General features: G+C 38.7%; 1 protein-coding gene across 14 annotated transcripts in view; it reads left to right on the forward strand.

Annotated features, from left to right (window-relative positions):
- The window catches only part of msn (serine/threonine-protein kinase msn), a 258,964-nt gene that overhangs the window by 221,285 nt on the left and 16,551 nt on the right, over positions 1–21,128 (forward strand). For 8 of the 14 annotated variants that reach the window (XM_076207790.1, XM_076207791.1, XM_076207795.1 and 5 more), the window contains 4 exons: positions 2,426–2,502; positions 16,618–17,382; positions 18,511–18,603; positions 21,062–21,112. In XM_076207790.1, coding sequence (XP_076063905.1) covers positions 2,426–2,502; positions 16,618–17,382; positions 18,511–18,603; positions 21,062–21,112 — 986 coding nt within the window. Of the gene's footprint in view, positions 1–2,425; positions 2,503–15,476; positions 15,507–16,617; positions 17,383–18,510; positions 18,604–21,061; positions 21,113–21,128 lie in introns of all 14 variants that reach the window. The other 6 variants (XM_076207800.1, XM_076207803.1, XM_076207802.1 and 3 more) reach the window with 2 other exon arrangements.

The raw sequence follows: 21,128 nt of genomic DNA on the forward strand, positions 1-21,128 counted from the left end.
TGGGGTGAGGAGGATGGGAGGAAACAGAAGAAGCAGCAAATAGTGGGATGAAGAGGTGAAGGTGGTGGTAGTGGATTAGAAGTGAGATTATGAGGATTGGTTGCAAAGTAGAACAAGGGAAGCATATGAGAGGTACAGAGAAATAGAGGAGAAACAAAATTCAAAGTGAAGGAGGTAAAGAGAGGGTATACATAAAGTGGGGATGGAATTTGACAAGATGTTTTGGAAGGAATTGAAGAGTGAGAGGGGGGTGAGTCTGGTAGAGTGGAAAAGGTAAAAGGTTCATATGGAGAAATGTTAATGAAAGTAAAGACAGTAAGGGGAAGGTGGATAGAGTATTTCAGAGATTTGTTGAATGTTCAAGAGGTTAGGGAGGGATTGAGTGTTGTTTAGAATATGGTTGTGATGGAAGAAGAATGTAAGCAGTAGGAAGAGATGAGACACAAAGAATATTGAAAATGATGAAAGTGGGGAAAGCACTTGTGTTGGATGTCACTAGAATCTGACAAAGGGAGGAACATTTATAGTAGATTGGTAAGTGAGGTTGTATAATATGTGCCTGAGAACTTGAGAAGTGCATTTATAGTTCCTCTTTATGAAGGAAAAGGGAACAAATATAAATTGATAGATAGACCCCTCTAAAGCTACTACAACTGTAGAGTGATCAGTCTGTTAAGTGTAATTGTAAGGGTGTTAATGATAATAGTTGTTGCCTTGAGTTTCACTTAAGTGGAAAATTTGCAAGCTCAGTAGTTGACAACAGTCCTTGGGCTCCTCCATGGATCTCTCTGAATTTGGACTGTTGTCAGTAGTTGTATTAGTGTGGAACTATTTCTGTGTCACTAGCTAATAGTGGTAAGGGGATAGAAACAGTTGTTGGTTGTCAGCTCCCCATTTGCATTGGGGGGGGGCTAAGAAACACAGATGAAGTTGATAGCGAGAGATCTGGGACCCAGTTCAAGTGTCTGCCCCACAATACTGCACTTCTTGATGAAGGTGAGAGGCTTGAAAATGGGCAGCTGTGTTGTTCATCATGCAGAACCACCACATACAGGTACTCATGATTGGTTGGGGGGGTGGGGTTGAGGTGTAATTGAGAGGATTAAGAGAGGACCTGAGGAAGTAATTGGGGAAGAAAAGTGGGTTGAGGAAAGGAAAAGGATGTCTGGATAAATTTTTTATAGTGAGACATATGCAAGAAGTTTTTGACAAGGTAAGGATGTCTTTTTGGGCTTTTATGGATTTGGAGAAGGATCTGTCAACAGGGTTGACAGGAATGCATTGTGGGATGTGTTGCAATGTATGGGATAGGGGGGAGGTTGTTTAGGGCAGTAAGAAGTATTTACAATAAAGGTTATGTTATGGTAGGAAATGGAGTGAGTGAGTGAATTAAGGAGAAGGTGAAGCTGTGCCAGGGTTGTGTAATGTCACCATGGTTGTTCAATGTGTACATACATGGATTGGATGGTATGGGAGGCAAGTGTAAAGGTGATAGGTGAGGCTTTAGTCAGTGGGAGTTGAGCCAGTCACTGTTTGCTGACATTGTTTATGTCTGGGTCAGAGAAGAGTATAAGGCAGCATGTGGCAGAGCTTGGGAGGGTATGTGAGAGGAGAAAGCTGAAAGTATATGTGGGCTAAGTAAGGTGATGTGATGTAGAAGGGGACTGGGTGGCAGTGAGTTGGAGGTTAGTCTTGAAGGAAAGAGACTGGAGGAAGTGTGAAGAGTTTTAAGTCATTAGGATCATATATAGTAGGGAATGGTCGGTAAATTATAGAGTAAGGAAAGCAAATTAATATCTTGGGGGGGAAGGATAAGTGTCATAGAATTAGATATCTTGGGATGAGCACATAGAGTAGACTGAATGAATGGATGATTGTGCCCATGTCACTGTATGGGTAGTGACCATTCTCTCGGTCTCCTTCTCTTTCTCTCTCTTAACTCTCTCACCTTTTGCCCTCTTTTCTCTATTTGATTTCTTCATTTTATCTCTCTCTTTTTCTCTCCCATTTCTCTCTCCCTTTCTCTTTTTTAGCTATTTTCTCTTGCTCTCTTTTCTCTTGCTCTATTTTCTCTTGCTCTCTTTTCTCTCCCTCTTCTCGTGCTGTCTTTTCTCTTGCTCATTCTCTCCTCTCGCGCTCTCTGTCTTTTCTTGCTCTCTCTTCTCTTGCTCTTCTCTCTTGCTCTCTTTTCTCTTGCTCTCTTTCTTCTTCTCTTGCTCTCTTTCTTCTTCTCTTGCTCTCTTCTTTCTTCTCTCTTCTCTTGTTCCCTCTCTCTCTCTCTCTCTCACTCTTTTTTTATTTTTTTATTTTTATTTTTTTTTTATTTTTTTCTCTCTCCCCTGTACTGTTCCTCTTCCTCCTCATCTTAGCCTTCAGTTATATTAACTGAACTGGTAGTAATAATGTGAATAATTATTTTTTCTAGGTCCTCCGCCAAATCGCCCTCTACCGCCCACCCCAGATGATGAAGAGTCTGTAGATCGAACGCTCATCATGCGCAGGGTAAGATCCATTAAGTGTTTTATTTCATTTTTGTGCAAGTTCAGAACAGGGATGATTGTGAGTCATAAAGTTTACTGGGAATTTTTGTTGTTAAATGGTTTTATTTATTCATTTTTCTTTTATTTATTTATTTTTCCTCCCACAATCTATTGTAGTGAGGTTTTGTGACTTCTCCATGAGAAATGTCCGTGCTCTTGAGCACAGGTTATACAATTTTTAATATATAGTTGTTGAATCTGAGGCCTGTGCACTTTTTCAATTTGTTTATATTTTTAGATATATTTAGTTGCTTTTGTAGTCCTTATTGTGGGCTGCTAATAGTTATTTCCCCCTGGTAGTATTTTTTTTTCCCCAATTTAATTTTGTTTTCATTGTATAATACAGCAATATTTTGAGGTGACATTTGGCAGTGTTTCAGTTTGCCAGAAATTATTTCAAGAGTTAAGATATAATTTTCATAAGTGTAATGAAAGGTAGCTTGTTTGGTGTCTGAAGGAGCATGGTTGGTTAGGTAATTATAATTACTTTGAGGATTATTCAGTAGTGATGCTGCTCATGGATGATTTTGTGCTCATATCCCCCCACCCCTCCCAAATTATGAACTTGTTTATTGGTGTATGTATGTGTGTGTATGTTTGTATGTATATACATATTTTTTCTTATCTACAGTACCTCTCCCCATGAAGGGGTACCCAAACACCCATTACTGGTAGGTTATGTGAACCCAATGATAAAAGTGAGAGAAAGAAAAGACAGAAAAACAGAGAGAGAGATAGAGAGAGAATGAGGTATTCAACATAGAATATTTCTTAACGTAGATGTATATTTTTCATGTACAGCACTTCTCAATTCCCATTAGTTTGTAAATGTGGTTTGCCATCCCATCATCATGGATAGGCCGCCCTAGTGTAAAGAATTTGTATTGGGCAACATGTCAAACGAGTTAATTTATCACTTCACTTTCTTAGCAACACTTTACAAAGTGTGAATGGTGAATGAGTAGGAATGGATTTTACTCCATTGTTTTTTGGCTACCTCCCTTATAAGAGAGAAAAAGCTTTTGGTATATGTATATACATACATCTACATATACCAAGGCTTTTTCCCCTTTTACATAAGGGTTCCCATATAATGAAACAATGTAAACCAGCTCTGGCTGTTGGGCTCTACCATAGAAGTGCTGTGTTACACTTTGAACCAAACAGTGTGGCCCCTACAGGGATGACCCTCTATCCGTATGATGTTAAGATGCGATGGGTTATGAATGGGTATAGGATGGATGTAGCATGTCTGTAGGATGTGTGTGCTTGGCTCTCTCCCTTGCCAGGGCAAAAAGGCCTATTATGGTTCATATTTATGCTTTTATTTTTCTTGTATGAATCCATAGGAGTAAACTAGCTCTAGCTATTAGGCCGTGTAGTGAAAGCACTGTGGCTCAATGCATAGCAGTTGACCTGAACACTGTGATGGGATAGGAATGACCCCTCACCCATGAGGTGTTGATACAGGAGTAATGAATGGATTTGGATGGATGTAGAGTGTGTATGCTTGGAGTTGGTTATCCCTAATATAAAGGGAAAGGGCCTTTTGGTATACATAGTTTTCTTATCACTTGTTTATTGTTGTTATTAGCACTTGCTGCCCATTGCTGAAAATCTGAACCTACTGGGCAGCAGTTTCAAGTCACTAAGCAGCACTTTTGCCCCCCAGAAGATTAGCTATTTTAGGTCATGCTGGTAGGTTATCAAGCCCCCAAACAAGTGCAAGTATGTGATCAATTTCCACACTCCCATCTAAAATGGAAAACCAGTAAGGACTTCCTATTTTCTCATCACCTCTAATTTGTACTTTTCTGTGGTACCTTATTTATAATTATTTCCCCATTTGTTCACACTTCCTCTTCTCTCAATCTTCCTATGTATTGTCTACCCTCCCACCTATCTCACAATCCCTCTCCCTCTCTATCCCTCCTCCCTCTTCTTCCCTTTTCCTCTTCCTCCCTCCCTCTCCCACCCTCTCCTTCACTCTACCTCATTCTACCTCTCCTCCCTCTCCCCTCTCTTTCTCTCTCTCTCTCTCTCTCTCTCTCTCTCTCTCTATATATATATATATATATATATATATATATATATATATATATATATATATGTATATATATACATATATATATATGTGTGTGTGTGCATGTATATATATATAATCACACACATCTACCTACCTCCTACCTCATATTTCACCTCAACACCTTGTGTATGACCACATTACATGGGTTAAAGGCAATACATTGAGATACAGCACAACAGCAGAACCTAACAACTGAACTGGTGCACTCCCACCACTTCTGTGGCAAGCCCACTCCTCATCCATTGGGAAAAAAAAAGAATGTAAAGCAAACTAGGAAAACAAGATTTTAGGCAACAGGCTCTCTTCTTCTGTTCACACACTCCTTCCATTCACTCTTGTCTTTGTAATTTTTCCTCCTTACTCAACAGATGTTACTTGTCTCATTCTTGGTCTTCCATTTGAGTTTTTTCCATTTGGTTTTGTTTTCCATGCCTTTTTTTTGTGTGTATTTACCTGGTTGCATTTTGCGGGAGAAGAGCTATGCTCGTAGGGACCCGCAGTTGTATCTTTCCGCATCCAGTTCTTAAAGTCGTCTATAGTTTTAGCACTGTTTTCTCTTTCAATTTATTCCATGTATCTATCACTCTATGTGGAAAGCTATTCTTTTTCAGATCTCTTCTGTAACTGTCCTTCTTAAGTTTCTTCTTGTGTCCCCTTGTATTTCTTCTGTCCGATTTAAGTAGATGAATCCTGTCCCTTTCATAATTCTATATATGGATATCAAATTGCCTCTTTCTCTTCTTTGTTCCAGAGTTGATAAGTTTAGTTTGTCCAATCTTTGTTTGTATGTCAACATGCTGAGTGTTGGTGCCATCTTTGTTAGTGCTCTTTGAATTGTTTCTAGTTTTTTTTTTTTTTTTTTTTTTTGTGTCCATAGTGATGCTGCATACTCTTAATTTTGGTCTTATCAGTGTAACTAGGATTTTCTTCACCATTTCCTTGTCCATGTAGTCAAAGGCCACTTTCCTTGATCTTAAGTTGTAGGTTTCTCCAACTATTTTGTTTACATGTTTGTCTGGTATGTCATGTCATTTGAAATGATCACTCCTAGGTCTCTTTTTTAATTTACTTTTGTAACTTCTTTTGCTCCAATTTTGTATTTACCGGATATTCTATTTTTGCTTTTTCCAAATTCCATTATATTACATTTTTTAATGTTGAAATTCACTTCATTCTTTTTACTCCAATTCCAGACTTTGTCCAGATCTCCCTGAAAAGATTTACAGTCTTCTTTGTTACTATCTTCAATAGTTTTGCATCATCTGCAAAGAAGTTTATGTAGCATTTAATTCCTTTATCCATGTCATTTATATAGATAGCAAACATCGGAGCCAACACAGAGCCTTGGGGTACTCCACTTATCATGTCTACCCATTTTGAGTTCTCCTCTCTAAGTATCACTCTCATTTTTCGTCCTTTCAAGAAGTCTTCCATCCATTCCAATAATTTTCCTTGTATGCCACCTATTAGTTCAATTTTTCTTAGTAGGTTTTTTGTGTGGTACTTTGCCGAAAACCTTTTGTAGGTCCAGGAAGTTACAATCTGCCCAGCCACATCTTTCTTGTATTATGTCTAGCAATATTGAGTAAAAGCATATTAAGTTTGTAGTACATGATCTTCCACTTCTAAATCCAAATTGGTTGGGGTTTAATATTTTGTTCTTTTCCAAGTGTTTAGTCCATTTCTTTTTAATAACTCACATATTTTTGCAATTGTGCTTGTAAGGGATACTGGTCTATAATTTGTAGGATTTTCTTTATTTCCTCCCTTATGTGTGTGTGTGTGTATGTGTTTGTTTCCTCATTCATTCTGTCCTTATACCCAAACCTTATCAGTACTCTTTGATCTATCCTCTCTGACAGGTCTGCTTCTGTCTCTGTTCCAAGCCTCACCTCCACATTTCTCAATTCATCCAACCTTGTAACACATATCATACTTCTTGGACACTTCATCTCAAACACAGTCAGGTTCTTCTTTCCTACATATACATACATATACCAAGGCTTTTTCCCCCTTAAAAGGGAGGTAGCCAAAAAGGAAAGGCATAAAATCATTCCCTTAAATTCTAAGCCCAAGCTCCATATGTTGCTGTGGATACAATCACATCCATCCCACCACCATCATCACTCCTTATACATCTCATTATTTTACTTTTACCACTATTTGCTCTCAACTTACTTCTTTGGCAGCTTTTCAAACTCAGTCACTAACTGCTTTAGTCTTTCCTCAGAATTAGCCAGAAGCAGTCATCTGCAAACAACTGGTCTCCCTCTCACTTTCTTCCACTATCTCTCACTAACCCCAAACTCTCTCATTCTCTTTCTTGGGCATAGACAAACTTTGGCCTGGAAAGGCCTAATGTTCAGCCCCCCTGCCTGCTCACCATTAAAATTGAAATCCAACTTGTGAACACCGGTCACCATAAGCATAGCTCCCTTCTCGTATAATATAACTAGGTAAATACACATACACACAAAAAAAAAATGTATTAACATACACCACTTTGGGGTTCTTATTTGTCACTCCAACATGCAGGATGCTCCTATCTCATCTAGCCCTTGATCTGAAAAGTTTTCCCACCCCTGTTTTACTGGAACCTATCATTTAAAAAAAGAATATATGTATATATATATATATATATATATATATATATATATATATATATATATATATATATATAAATATATATATATGTATGTATATATATATAAAGCCCCCTGTGAAGAGCGCCATCCTAGCCTCCCGATAGGGGGGGGGAGTGTGTGACGTTAAACTGTTATATATATATAAAGAGCAAGTATGGAAGGAATGTGATGACTTAAGGATAATGGAAGGAGAGTGCAATAGGAGTGTGAAAAGAGTATAAGGATGGAGAAGGTGAAAAGGAAGGGAGAGTGGTGAAAGGGAGATAAAGGAGGAAATAGATTGGGGATCTGAGTCAGTCCACCAGTGATATTTTGGTCTGGCCCCTTTCATAGGAAGAGTGCTGTAGATAAAAAGAAAAAGAAGTGTATATACATGTGTGTGTGTGTGTTTGTATCTGTATATTTATGTAATTGTAATATATAAAATTTAAACTATGCTAATGGAGCCCAGTTTCTTGTGTCTTCATTTATGTGGTCTGCCTTTTTTTTTCCACAAATTATACATCTATAGGGAAAACTTTTTTTTTCATCCTTTAAACATTCTGTCATCTTAAGTTTCTTGCTGTGTTCTTTTATTATACTTTCATTCCATACTAGATAATCTCAATTTTTTCTGTGGTTCAAAAGACAGTGATCCTGTCAGCTGTTTCCCTTCTCTCATCTATTGTGGTCAGTCCCAGTTGGTTTAGTATTTCCTCGTATGCTTTCTCTGTCAGGCTAGGGATAATTTTAGTAGCTGCCCTTTGTATTCTCTCTGTTTTTTGTTATAAGACAGGCTACCAAATTTGTTATTTCACCAAAACCAAACCATCCCAACATCAGCACCACAGAAAACATTCTCTGAGACCCCATCCAGCTCCTAAGACAGCGCCAACACTAAATAGGCCTAGCCACAGAATCAAACTGCCCTACATGTAGCCACCACAGAGAAGACAGTGAACATATCTTACAGTGCCACACACAAACAATCCTGAGACAATGTATGAGCAGTGGCTGTTGCCAGTTACTTGGGAGCCAAGGGCAATAGACTGATTGATTCTTGTATTTTTTTGTGTGGAAACCACACCACTGTGTATAAGATTTTTAAGAAGTGTTTTTGCTGTTTCTGTATCAATATAGTGAGATTTCTCTTCATGTGTTTTTCATTTGACAAATTATTGATTTTTTAATTTCCCATTGTATAATTCTATGACCATCTCTACTTATTCATCATCTTCCTTGCACCAGTTCTAAATCTTTTCAAGATATCTTTTCACATTTCACTTTCTTCTTTTCTTGTTGCAAACAGGTTAACATTATGTCATTGACAGTTTAGAACATTACAGGTGCCAGTACTGGGCCCTGTGGAACCCCACTTATCACTTCAGTCCAATATTCTTGTCTCCACCAATGTTCTTATAAGTCTGTATTCTAGGAAATCCTTCATCCATTTAAAGTTGCTTCCTTTGAGTTCTATGTTTTCCAATTTCTACACTAATCTTTCATGTGCTACCTTATCAGGAACTTTTATTTGTTTATTTATTTATTATCTTTTACATTCAAATATACACAGCCCACCAAACCATCTAATATTTGCAGCACATGAGCTATTTCTCAATAAGATTTTTGTTAAATTTGCTAGACAGGTTCTTCCTTTTCTGAAACCAAATTGGTTATCTGTCAAGACTTGTGTCTACTCCTGATTATATCTACCTGTCTTTCACAATTCTTCCACACTTTTTGGATATCCTGCCAGTTAAGGTTACTGGTTTATTTCATGTCACAAGTGATCTCCCAACACCAGATCCAGAACATAACACAAAAGCTCCTACACAGATGATCTGATAATAATAATAATCCAGCATAGCAACAACAAAATGGCATTTAAGAACACCTAAGCTTACTTAGACAAACTAGAGCAGTGGCTCAAACAGTAGAATGGAAGCCTCGCCTCAAAAATTGTCAGTAACATTGCTCATTCCAGAAAATAAACCTACTAAAATTGATTAATCACAAACATGAGCTTTAGGCAACAGAAGGAAAGTTCAGTTACTATCTACAAACAATTTGTAAGAACCCCATCCCACTGCACTTCTTCAGCTTGATTCCAGTCACCCAAATAGATATAGACACTTTACAATACAAACTATACAGAAAGCATTGTGAATAATAGTGGATACACCAAAAACTGCCCCAAGAGAAAAGCTTCAGAAATCAGAATCTTACTCATTGGCCATGTTATGAAAATGAAAGGTACACAGTTCTCAGTTAAGCCCCTCAACCCAGCACCATCCACTATAAAACATGTTCACAGGGATCATTAAACAAGCTCAGTATCCCCCACCCCAACATTAGTCCCATTGATAAATCCTAGTCAAGAGAAGCAAGAACATCTATAGCATGCTTGCATTCAGGAGTCTATCTAGCTCTTAAGACAGTCCCAGCACAGAATGATCCTGGCCACAGGATCAAACTACCTTAGATACATCCATTACATAGAGAACACTGAACACCTCATCATATACTGCCCTGCACTAACTATCCCTAGACACCAGCACAAAACATCTTCTCTTGAGTGACTTGTTGGTCTGTCAGGGGGCCATTGCATGTTACCTAGGAGCTGTGGATCTCTTGCAAGAGAGACTTGGGATGATGGATTAGATTGATTGATTCTTTTCTTTTTAAGTCTTTCTTTGTCTTTAATGTTTGTTTCATTGTCCACCTTTCTCATGACTTCCTGCTTTTTTTTTGCTGTCCCACATTTTCTGTTAAATATAGAATTTTAGGTAGACTTTCCATTTCTTTTCACTTTTATTGTGTGTGTGTGATTCATGTGTTGGATTCGTGATTGAGAATTATTACCCTCTTGGATAAGAGCTTTGAGAGTGTGTGTGTGTGTGAGTACGAGATTCACTGTGATCTTCAATCATGTGTAGTACTTTGAATCAACAGCTATTCCCCTCCTGTATGAGAGCTCAGAATATATGTATTTTATCTAGTATTTTACAGGAAGAAAGCTATGTTTGTAGTGACCTGCTTTTGTATCTCTCAGTATCCAGATTGATCCTAAATTCTTGCATAGTTTTTGCACCCACTGTTTTCTCATTCAATACAATTAGGTACACCAGTATATCTGTGTGTGAATGCATGTGTGTACATGCACTTGTGTGCCCATTTACCTAATTGTAGTACATGGTATTAAATCTATACTCGTGAATCCTGTCCCTGTATCTCCACGTATCAAACTGCCTGAAATTCATACAAATTGACACATCTGTGTAGAAAGATGTGTTTCCTAACATATTTAAAGCAATTTACCATCTTTCATTTTTTGTCATGGGTTGTTCTTTCATCCCATAGTGACAGATCCTTTCACACTTCTTTTGCTTCTGAATACCACGGTCATATTACCTCTCTTTGCTTTTCCAATGTGGGTAGTGCCAGTTTTTCCAGTCATTTCTCCTGTCTTATCAGCCAGGCTAGGGATTATTGTGGTTACCATCCTTTGTATTTTCACTTTTTTTGTTATACATTTGTATATGATGACTATACTAATGCATGGATATGTATGTGTTTGTATGTAAGGAGACATGTAGGCACATGATAGAAATGAATGGAGGAAGAGATACCTAGAGGAAGGAGAGGACAGGAAATGGGAGAGGGGAAGGAATGGAGGAAATGGAGTTAAAGTCAAAACAAAGGTGTGACAAGAGCTGGTAAGAGTGTTTATTTTTTCTCATCTTTTCCAACCTTCAAGTATGGTTGGACTAGCAACTCCCTTGATAATGGGAAGCTGTGCCATAGGTGGGGAGAAAAGAAAAGGAATATATATATACATATATATATATATAAACACACATTTACATGGTCTGCCACTCCTAGAGTGCTTTCTGTTTGCACAATTTGGTTGTAAAATTGTTTTGTGTACGTACCTCATTTAGAGCGATAGCATCCGTCATCTTGGCATAGTCTGGCATGGTTTAGAAGTAGAGAAAGGGGTCTTTTGCAACTGCACAAAAGTAAGATGCTGCATGAGATGCTACACCACATGCCTTGTTTTAGCTTCATATACTTAACATGGAAATATCATTCTGGATAAGTGGAGATAGTGTCTATTGTTATTGAAGTCCAGGACTAGGAATTTGTAAAGCATGTACAAGTGTAATGCAGTGTTATATTTGATTTACAGGCACCTTAAAATAATAGTGTTGTAAATCATGGGTGTCATGAATTTCACCATTCATGCCTAAATGAAAAAACTTAATTCTTGAAAGAATTTTTTTTCATGAAATATGGTAGATTAAACCCAAGTGTGTCTTCAGCAGGAAAATGACAAAAATTATATGGGCTTAGCTAAACACCATTCTGTGTTTTACAAGGAAGCTCTCTAAAACAATGAATATTGTTTCATAATTAAGAATTTTAGTAGCATTGAAATAAATTTTGCATTGATTACTAATGGAGAAATTGAAGGTGTATATTACTTGTGAATATAAGAATATGTCCTGCAGTTCTTATTTCACTGTTGTCTCTCTCTGGGTTTATTTTATGAGATATTTCAGTTTAAATTTAAGCTATAAAATATGATTCTGAATATCATGGATAGCCCACCAGCTTCACCTTACGGGTAATATAAAAAATTGTGGGGAAGGGGAGAGGCCAAATGTTTAATTCTGTCAAGTTTCTTAGTACAATTTATCAAAGGACATGGGAGGACATCAGTAGTTCCATAAGAGGAAGGATGCTAATGCACTTGATGGTCATCTTAAAAAGTAGGAACCATATACAGAGGTTGCAATTCCCCTTATAACAGGGGTAGCTAAGTCAAAGCATACCACTTGCCAAAAACCTCATGTGTACTACCCCATCAAATCTTTACACCTTGGAGAGAATTGGTCACCTGCCCTCAACACATTGCATACTTCAAACAAAGTGTAGTGAGGCACAGTTCATCTGCTGTAGGGCATGGCAGCTGAAGCTGATTTGCCTCAACAGTTTTACCTCCTTCCCCCCACTCATACACACAAAATATAGCTTCCCACACAGAGTGATAGATACTTTGAACAAATTGGACAAAGAAACAGTGTGTGCAAACACTATTCAAGATTTTAAGAAAAAACTTGATGCTGAGAGATACAAAGACGGGTTACCACGAGCATAGCTCCCTTCCCGTATTATACAACTAGGTAAACTAGAAAAATACGCACACACGCTCACACTCTCTCTCTTTCTCTCTCATATATTTATATATATATATATATATATATATATATGTATATCACCTATTTGTCTCATCTCACATACCCTTATAGCACATTGGAACTAATGACTTGTATCTGCCATGGTGATCCTACAAGGTGGACAGTGAAGCTGCCCATTTTCAAAACCATCTGTCCACACACCTCCATCAGAAGTTGTAACCCTGAGGGGCTGACACTTGGTCTCCAAACTGGGCTCAAGATCTCTCTTTATTATCATTTGCTTATTTCTTATATTTTTTCATACATGGAGAACTAACGACCTGCTACTGTTCCTCTGCCCCTACCAATTTCTGCTGATGTAGAAATAGTGCCACAGAGGGAAGGGTATAAGAAACATTGAGAGAATGCAAAGGGCAGCAACCAGACTGGTCCCCAGCCTGGGGAAATAAACCATATGAGGAAAGACTAAAAGTACTGGGTCTACTAACTTTGAAAGATCAATGACATGATAGAAGAGAAAGATGACATGATAGAAGAGATCTTATAAAAGATTGGAGGGCTGTAAATAAATAAATTAAGAAAAAAAAATGTAGAAAGGATATAAAGAAATACAGTTTTCCACATAGATGTATGAATATCTGGAATAGCTTTGAAGGTGATATAGCCCAACCTCAAACAGTACCAGAGTTCAAATCTAAATGTAATTGGAAATCAAATATATAGATTAAGTTGGAACAGTACATGAATTTGAGTCTAGGTATGTTAGAAAATTAGAGAATAGGAGACAGGACCCAATGAGTGTTGCTCCTTTCATGTATACTACAAATAGGTACAGCAGTACATCTGAGAACAGTCCAAAGTTTCTTCCCAGGGGTATGTGGATGGGGGGGGGGGTTCTAAAGACTATTGCCAGCCAGTTTTGGGTTGAGTTTTCCACTTGGTGACACTTGAGGCTACAATTATGATCAGTATTACTATAGCACACTTTCAAACTTGCTTTTAACAAATGCATCATTATTCAATGTAAACATATAATAACCTATTTGCAGTACCCCACAATATGTTCACATAAAAAGATGTATACAGTGCATCATCATTGTTTAGTGGGTAGATGCCAAAGATATTTATTAACACTGATTTTCATCAGGTCAAGTAACACCTTTGTCAGTGACAATATATACAGTAGGGAGGGGATCCTTCATACTTGTTTCCATCTTGACTTGTTGCTAATTTTGATCAATGGAGAAAAATAGGTGGGACCCAATATGTGTAGATCCTCTCTGGTATATTGCAGTTAGGTAAATACATACCACAAACAACTCATTTTCATCACTTATTTCAAGCAATGGATTTTCTGTACTTGCCTTTCTTTCATTTGACCCTTCATCTTTCATCCTAATACATACATATACCATACATATACCAAAGGCTTTTTCCCCCTTACACGAGGGGTAGCCAAAAAAGAAAAAGGCAAAGAAAACACTCCCACCCATCCAATTTCCTATATATTCCACTCCCCTCCACCCTCCTCCCTCCCTCTTATCTTGGCACCTCCTAATGGCCCTTGATTAATCCTGCTGACCCTCTTCCATCCACCAGTCTGCTTAATGTCCATCTTTTTTCTCCATTTGCTGCCACATCCACTTCAAAGTATATGAACCTTCCACTTCACTCATTTATTTTATTGTATTCTGATCTTAAGGGTTCTTCTTTGTAGTTTCCCATTAGAGAGCAGTTATACCTGCTAGTGGTAGTCCTGTGAGATGGATTGCAGAGAGAATCGTCCTCCCGTGATTTATTTTCAAAACCTGTCAGCCCCTTCACCTCCATCTGGAGGTGCAGCACTGTATTTCCATCATCTTATCACATAAGGAGTGCTGACTGGTAACTGATCCTGTTCTCAAACTACTTTCAGCTGGTGACAAAAGCAGTTTCAACAACAAAGACAACAGTGTCCAAAGTTTCTTCTCAAAAAAATTTGTGGGAGGTCCTGAGGACCATTGCCAGCCACTGGGCTGTGAGATTCCAGCCAGCAAAACTTGACACAACAACAATTGTTATTCCTTTCCTGTCCTCATCACGGTGTTCTCTATGGCATTTACTTGGTTTCCTGTTGTCACATGCACTGTCAAGAATTATTAGTTACTACACCTTTTCAGGCTCCCATCAGCACAGATCTGCAAACAATATTCAGTTTAATTTCAGAAATATTCTTACTTTTTTTTCACCTACTAGGTTACATTTTGACTCCACATTTCTCTTTCCAATCCCTTCTTTAGTATTGACTTGTAGCTTCTTTGTTTGTATGTATTTATTTACTTCATTACTCACAACCCTTGGCTACTCTGAGCTGCATTTAGAAAGCTGGTAGGAGGGTGTTGAAATGGAATGGACACAAAGAGAAAGAGACAAGCTGGCCATGATACTGAAAAAATGCAAGGAAAGAACATAGGGGATATAAAATGGGTGGAAGGAAATGAATAAAGGGTGAGAGGGCATGGAAATATTGAGATGGATGTTGTACACAAGGAGAAGGAAGTAAATAAGTAGAAGTGGAAGTCCAACTGTGTGCAGATGCTTAGTTTCCCATCAGGTGATAGGCGGAGAAAGTGATCCTATCCTTTCCTTACTTTGGTTTGGGTACAATATAACCCACAGTAATAGGTGAGTTGGTCATTCCTATTTGTGGGTAGAGGCATATGGAGGAAAACAACAACAACAACACAACATTAACATGATATTTAGTTAAATATTGAGGCAGTTGTACACATTTGAATATATATACTGAATATGTGGAATAATTCTATAATTTGTATAAATACATTTTCTTTCCAATTACTTGAATTATATTAACGGGGTTTAAATGAAAAGTTTCTAATGGGTACAATATAATTTGGTTGAAATTATTGTGAAAGATAACTTGGTTTTGAGATATTGATAGAGATATATAGAATTGTACCATGTCATGATTTTTTGTAAACAATGGCGTAGATGTATAAGAATAGTACCAATGGTTTGTTTACAGTTTACCATAGGGTTAGACTGCTTCTTACCAGTAAGTATGCACAAGTACGGCTAGTACTTAGCTCACCTCTTCTAGGATAGCCGTGTGTGCTAAGTTGTTCATTCAGAACTTTTTTCTTATGACAAAGGATGTTTTCATACATTATTGCTCTTGGTAGGAAATGGCGTTGCAGTGGAAGAATAGTGTTCAGTGTGCTCTCTTCATTTTATTCATTTATTTATTTTTTCCAAATACTTTGATGCATTGAGCATATTAACCCATTCAACTCCGATGACAAGATGTCTTGTCATTTGGTCAAATAAAACAAAAAATCATAATAAAACAACAAAATGTTTGATGATCAAACAGCACCAGAAAAATATGACGTCGTCAGTCCTCCTCAAGGAGGACTGACGACGTCATATTTTTCTGGTGCTGTTTGATCATCAAACATTTTGTTGTTTTATTATGATTTTTTGTTTTATTTGACCAAATGACAAGACATCTTGTCATCGGAGTTGAATGGGTTAATATTAAGCCTTGAGTTATCCAGTTTGATCTAAAGAGCATTAAGCAGATTTGGAAAAACTGCAGTGTCCCATAGGGCAGCATACTTGCTTTTCTTTATTTGTGGGAGGAACTTCTGTAATTTTGTAGAAGTGGGGCAGGTATACAAGGTTCAGCTAATGTTGAATGCCATAATTACTTCTTGCATATGGGGGAAATTATCTTTGTACCAACAGATATTTCACTTCTATTTTTATTTATTTATTTATTTATTTTTGTATTATATAATTAGAGATGTGGAAGTCTAAATGGAAGTGGCCCCACTCTTTTTTTTTTTTTTACTTATTTATATATTTATTCATTTACTTATTTTTTATTACTGTGTCATGTGTTCTTCATGGAACAGTGGAGATTGTGGTTGAAAAGTAAATTTAGTATTTTGTGCCTGAAATGTTATGGTCTTATCAAACTTTCATGGTTTGGAATTGTTATGTCTTTAGTCAAATTTTAGTAGGAATTGAATAAAATTTAATTTTAGAACTGAGGTAGTCCCCAGTTTTGAATGTATGTGGTTAGGCATAGGAGGTGCAGTGTAGTTTGAGGCTTTGCACAAGATGGGAGTAGTATGGAGAAGGCTTAGCAATAGATATTGCAGAACGACCATCAAGCTAAGGTAGAGGGCGGTAGCAGAAAGAACAGCACCAGTGGTAGTAGCAGCAGTAGCAGCAAAGAGAAGGATGGGGAGCGACACCAACCAGTCCGTGGGGAAGCCCGCAACACTTCTCAACGGAATGCAGACAGGAGAGGTTCTTTTAGTGTGGAAGACTCAAAATCTCTTAGGGGAGAAGTTCATGCCATGAGAGAAGTGACCAATGGACACGAGAGCAGACATGAAGTTCAGAAGAGCCAGAGAAACTTTAAACATTCATCCTCAGTTGGTGAGCTCGAAGGCGGACAGCGAGCTCATCGTCGTAATGAGTCTGATTCAAGGTTGGGGCAACTTCGGAGGCAACACACAGATGTTGCACTGGCCCGCCGCTCTGACGTCTACCGTAACAGCAAAGTGGAGATGTCTTTCCCTAATCCTCCAGCACGATCACAACCAGGAGAACCAGTGTTAACAGATTTCAGCAGAATGTGGAGCAATGAGCAAAGACAAAGCAGTGGAGATGGACGCAGATATGAATTGAGGCGACAGGTCTCCCTGGAAGGGGACTTGAGGTCTGTAGGAAGCTCTGCAGGAGCCAACAAAGAAGCTTCACGGTTTGAGTGGAACCAACGAAGAGAAAAGACAGATGTAGATTTAAGACGTGCCGAGTTACGCAGTGAACTGGAACGTCATCGCATCAAACCCCAGCATGAGGGACTTTCCAGACAAAGCTCTTCAGGATCTCAAGAGGATTCTGGAGCCTCCTCTCAGGTCAGGGGCTGATCCATGGAAGTGTGCAGCATGACTTTGATGATGGCACCTCATGGCACCCTTCTGCAGCTTGAAGGGCCAGCAAGTAGTGTGCCGGCGCATGAACTGACTCCACCAAGGCACACAACTGAGGGTGCCCAACTCTGCTGCCCACCACATATATGTAGCCATCTCTGTTGAAAACCAAATAATTCTTAGTTTTGATTGTAGGCCACATTTTGAATATAACACAGCAAGATAAGCAGGACTAACCACTAACTACTTCTCCCATATGTTTACTAAATGCATGAGAAACTCATCCTATACAGCTCCTGTTGCCTTGAGTGTGCATGTCGCCATGCTGAAACTTGTGTGTGTGGTTTTAGGCCGTGCCCAAGTAGAGCAGTGGGTAGTGCAGTGTTGTTGCTCACATTTTCTCCTGATTGATAGCTTCATCTGCTCATTGAATGTTGCTGCTATGGGTTCACTGCTCATAATATGTAATTTCTAAAGCTAAACATTACTCAGTTCATCCTTCCTATAGAATAAGAAGGAAGAGTATAAAAGGAATTGGGGATATCTATGATGCCCAACCTGTTGCAGCACTGAACACTACATGGCGAGCTGTATCATTGGACAAAGTTGTTTGATATTGGCTTTAATTCTAATATTTTCCTTAAAAAAAAAAAAAAATGCTGAGTTAGCCCAAATTTGAGTGTGGTAATGCTGAGATAGAAAGCAAATGTACAATAACACAGCTCAGAATGATTGAGCTTGCATTGTGCATGAAATCATTCTGTGTAAATCATGCTTGTGTGCCTAAGTTCTCCTTATGTCTTTTTTGAAAATACACTCAATTTTATACAAAAAAGGGTAATCAGCTGCAACTAGAGCAGCGCACATTAGCAGGGGGCAAACAGACGTGAGGAAAATGCTTGCACAGTGCAAATATTTTGCTAAAAGGAATTAAGATCATTTACTTCTGTGTTGAACACACATGTATGAGGATATTTTCTTTTAATGTGAATATGGAGTGACACAAAAGTTGCTTATACAGATGTGACTTACGGATGATAAACAATTTGTATGAAATAGGTAATACTGGAATCCTTAACCAGTGCTAATTGTTCTTTGCTCGGTACCTTATAGGAACGTTCTCGAGGTGGAGCTGACTCGTCTCCAGCAGGCCTCAGCACACCAGGCTCACGCACCTCATCAGTACTTCCAGACCTCCTGCCACAGGTAGAACACCTCTTAATGAATTATTACATGGGGATCAGGTGGGAGTGGGTGATGAAAAGAGTTATGAGAAATAGGTATCTGAGGACGAGTACAAAGAGAAGACAATGAAGGGTTGATTATGCCATGATATTAAAGAGAGCAGTAACAAAAAGGATGAACCCAAATGTGGATTGAAATGGATGAAAGAAGTTTGGTGGGGGTTACAAAGATGGATAGAGTAAGGAATATGGAGGTAATGCGAGGATTAGAAAGAGAGCTGGCAGATAGGGCTGATCAAAGAATAGTGGGATGGTTTGGGCATATGGAAAGAATGACTGAAGGAAATAGGTGAGAGTAGAGAATTGTTGTTAATGAACGAAGATTTGATGTGGCCTGAAGAGATGTCTGGTCTGTAAATTTCCACAAGGATGTGGAGGATGGATCACCATGTAATGAAGTGGTCAGGAGAAGGCCAAATATGGCTGTAGGGCCCTGCTGTGGGGGTGAATGAGTTTTTGGGTGGATGTGGGATGGTGAAAAGTGGGTACCTGCATTGACTAAGGGGGTGGGGGGCATATAAAGGCAAAAAAGTGTTTTGGTATATATATGTTTATAGTATGGGTATGCTGTATGTGTATTATTGATTACTGTCATATAACAGCTGAAGGACAGGAGCATGATAGATTATGATTACCTTTGCTCAAGTATCTTCTCCATGATCTGAATAGAATAATTTGGCATAGGTAATGGGATAAGAATACACTATTTGTTTTATGTATGCATAAAAGCTAATTGGGGCAGCAGAGCACAGGAACTGAAAGCTCCATTCTGTATTTTCCTTTCATGAAAAGTCAAAGAAAAATAGATGGTTCAGGGATGATGGCTATTAACCAAAGCTTTGATAAGAGTAGGTGTATTGTTAAAGAATGCACAATTAAAAAGGAGGTTTTGTGTTTGTGTGAGAGGAGGAAGTTGAAGGTAAATGTGGGTAAAAGTAAGGTGATGAGATGTACAAGGGGAAAAGATGGCAGCAAATTGGAAGAGTATTAACCTCTTCAATACAAGTAAAATTCTTGTGCATGGCATTGGATGCCTTATATACGATGATGCATCACAATACTCGCCATTTGAAAAATAGAGTCACTTCTGTATAAATTGTTCCCTTTCACTCTGAGTAATAATAAGCAGAAAACATAATCAAGCCAGTTCAAAGAAGTTGAGGGTAACACAGCTACAACTACAAAATAAATATAATCAAGATGCCAATGCTGGCATCTTCGTCAACCCACTCGCATCTTATGATGCCTGTGTAGGTGTCATTGTATGGAAGAGGTTAAGGGGGAGAGGCTGGACGAAGTGGATAGCTTTAGATACTTTGAGACGCATGTGGCGGAAAAGGGAGGAGTGGAGGTTGAGGTAGAATGTAGATTGAAAGAAGCAAGTAAATGCCTTGGGGGGGTTAAAAAGTGTAATTAGAAATAGACCTTTGAGAATGGATACTAAGAGGAGATTCTATGCTGCATTGCTTCTGACCCAGGGCAGTGTGTGAGATGCAGGGATGACCCGTCATCAAGGAGGAGCCAAGAAAAGAGGGAGGGAGGGGTGGTGAATGGGAATGGAGTATGTGGGGATGAAATGGGTGGGAGTGGATTTATGCCTTTGGCTTTGGCTACCTCCCTTGTAAGGGGTAAAATGCCATTGGTATATGTATGTAGAAGATGAAATGTGTGAGAAGTATGGTAGGGGTTACTAGGTTGGATAGAATGAGAAACAAAGAGGTGAGGAGGAGAGTGGGGGATGGAAACAGTTGATGAAAGAGTTTTGTGATGGTTTAGACACATGGAAAAATGAGTGAAGAAAGATTAGTAAACGAAGTGTGGAAGGCAGAGGTGGATGGAGTGAACATGAGGGGGTGACCAAAGATGAGATGGATGGATGGGGTAAAAGGGGCATTGAGAAAGAGGGAGATGTCTGTTGAGAAAAGGAAAAGACAGAATATAAGGATGAGTGGAGAATGGTTGTGTATGGGTGATACTGTGATGCATGGGAGTGGGTTGGGGATGGGGGAGTTAGAGAGTGGGTATGTGTGAATGATAATTTGAGGAGCCCAAAAAGATTTCTCCCCATCTTGTTTTTCTGCATGAGGGGATGGAGAGGGGGTGTCGCTGATTAAATGAAGCAGCCTTGCTGTGGATGTGCTGTGTCATGCTGCATTGTTTCTGACCCAGGGCAGTGGGAGATGCAGGGATGACCATCTGAGAGGAGCCAAGGAGGGAGAGGGAGGGAGGGGCGATGAATGGGAGTGGAGTGGGTGGGAATGGAATTATGCCTTTTGACTTTGGATACCTCCCTTATAAGGGGGGGGAAGCCCTTGTTATATGTATGTGTGTTTGTGAGAAGAAAGATGGTTGTGTAAGCAGTGAGTGATATTGAGTTGAAAGGTAAAAGTATTTTGATATAATTCTTTTGTCTATTCCAGCCTAACAGTAGTCCCAATGGTTCGAGGCAAGACAAATCCACCAGTGAAGAGGTAGGTCTTCTTCCAA

Source organism: Oratosquilla oratoria, chromosome 24 (genome assembly GCF_046742065.1).
Source record: "Oratosquilla oratoria isolate Oo_2021 chromosome 24, ASM4674206v1, whole genome shotgun sequence".
NCBI classification, from domain to species: Eukaryota; Metazoa; Arthropoda; class Malacostraca; order Stomatopoda; family Squillidae; genus Oratosquilla; species Oratosquilla oratoria.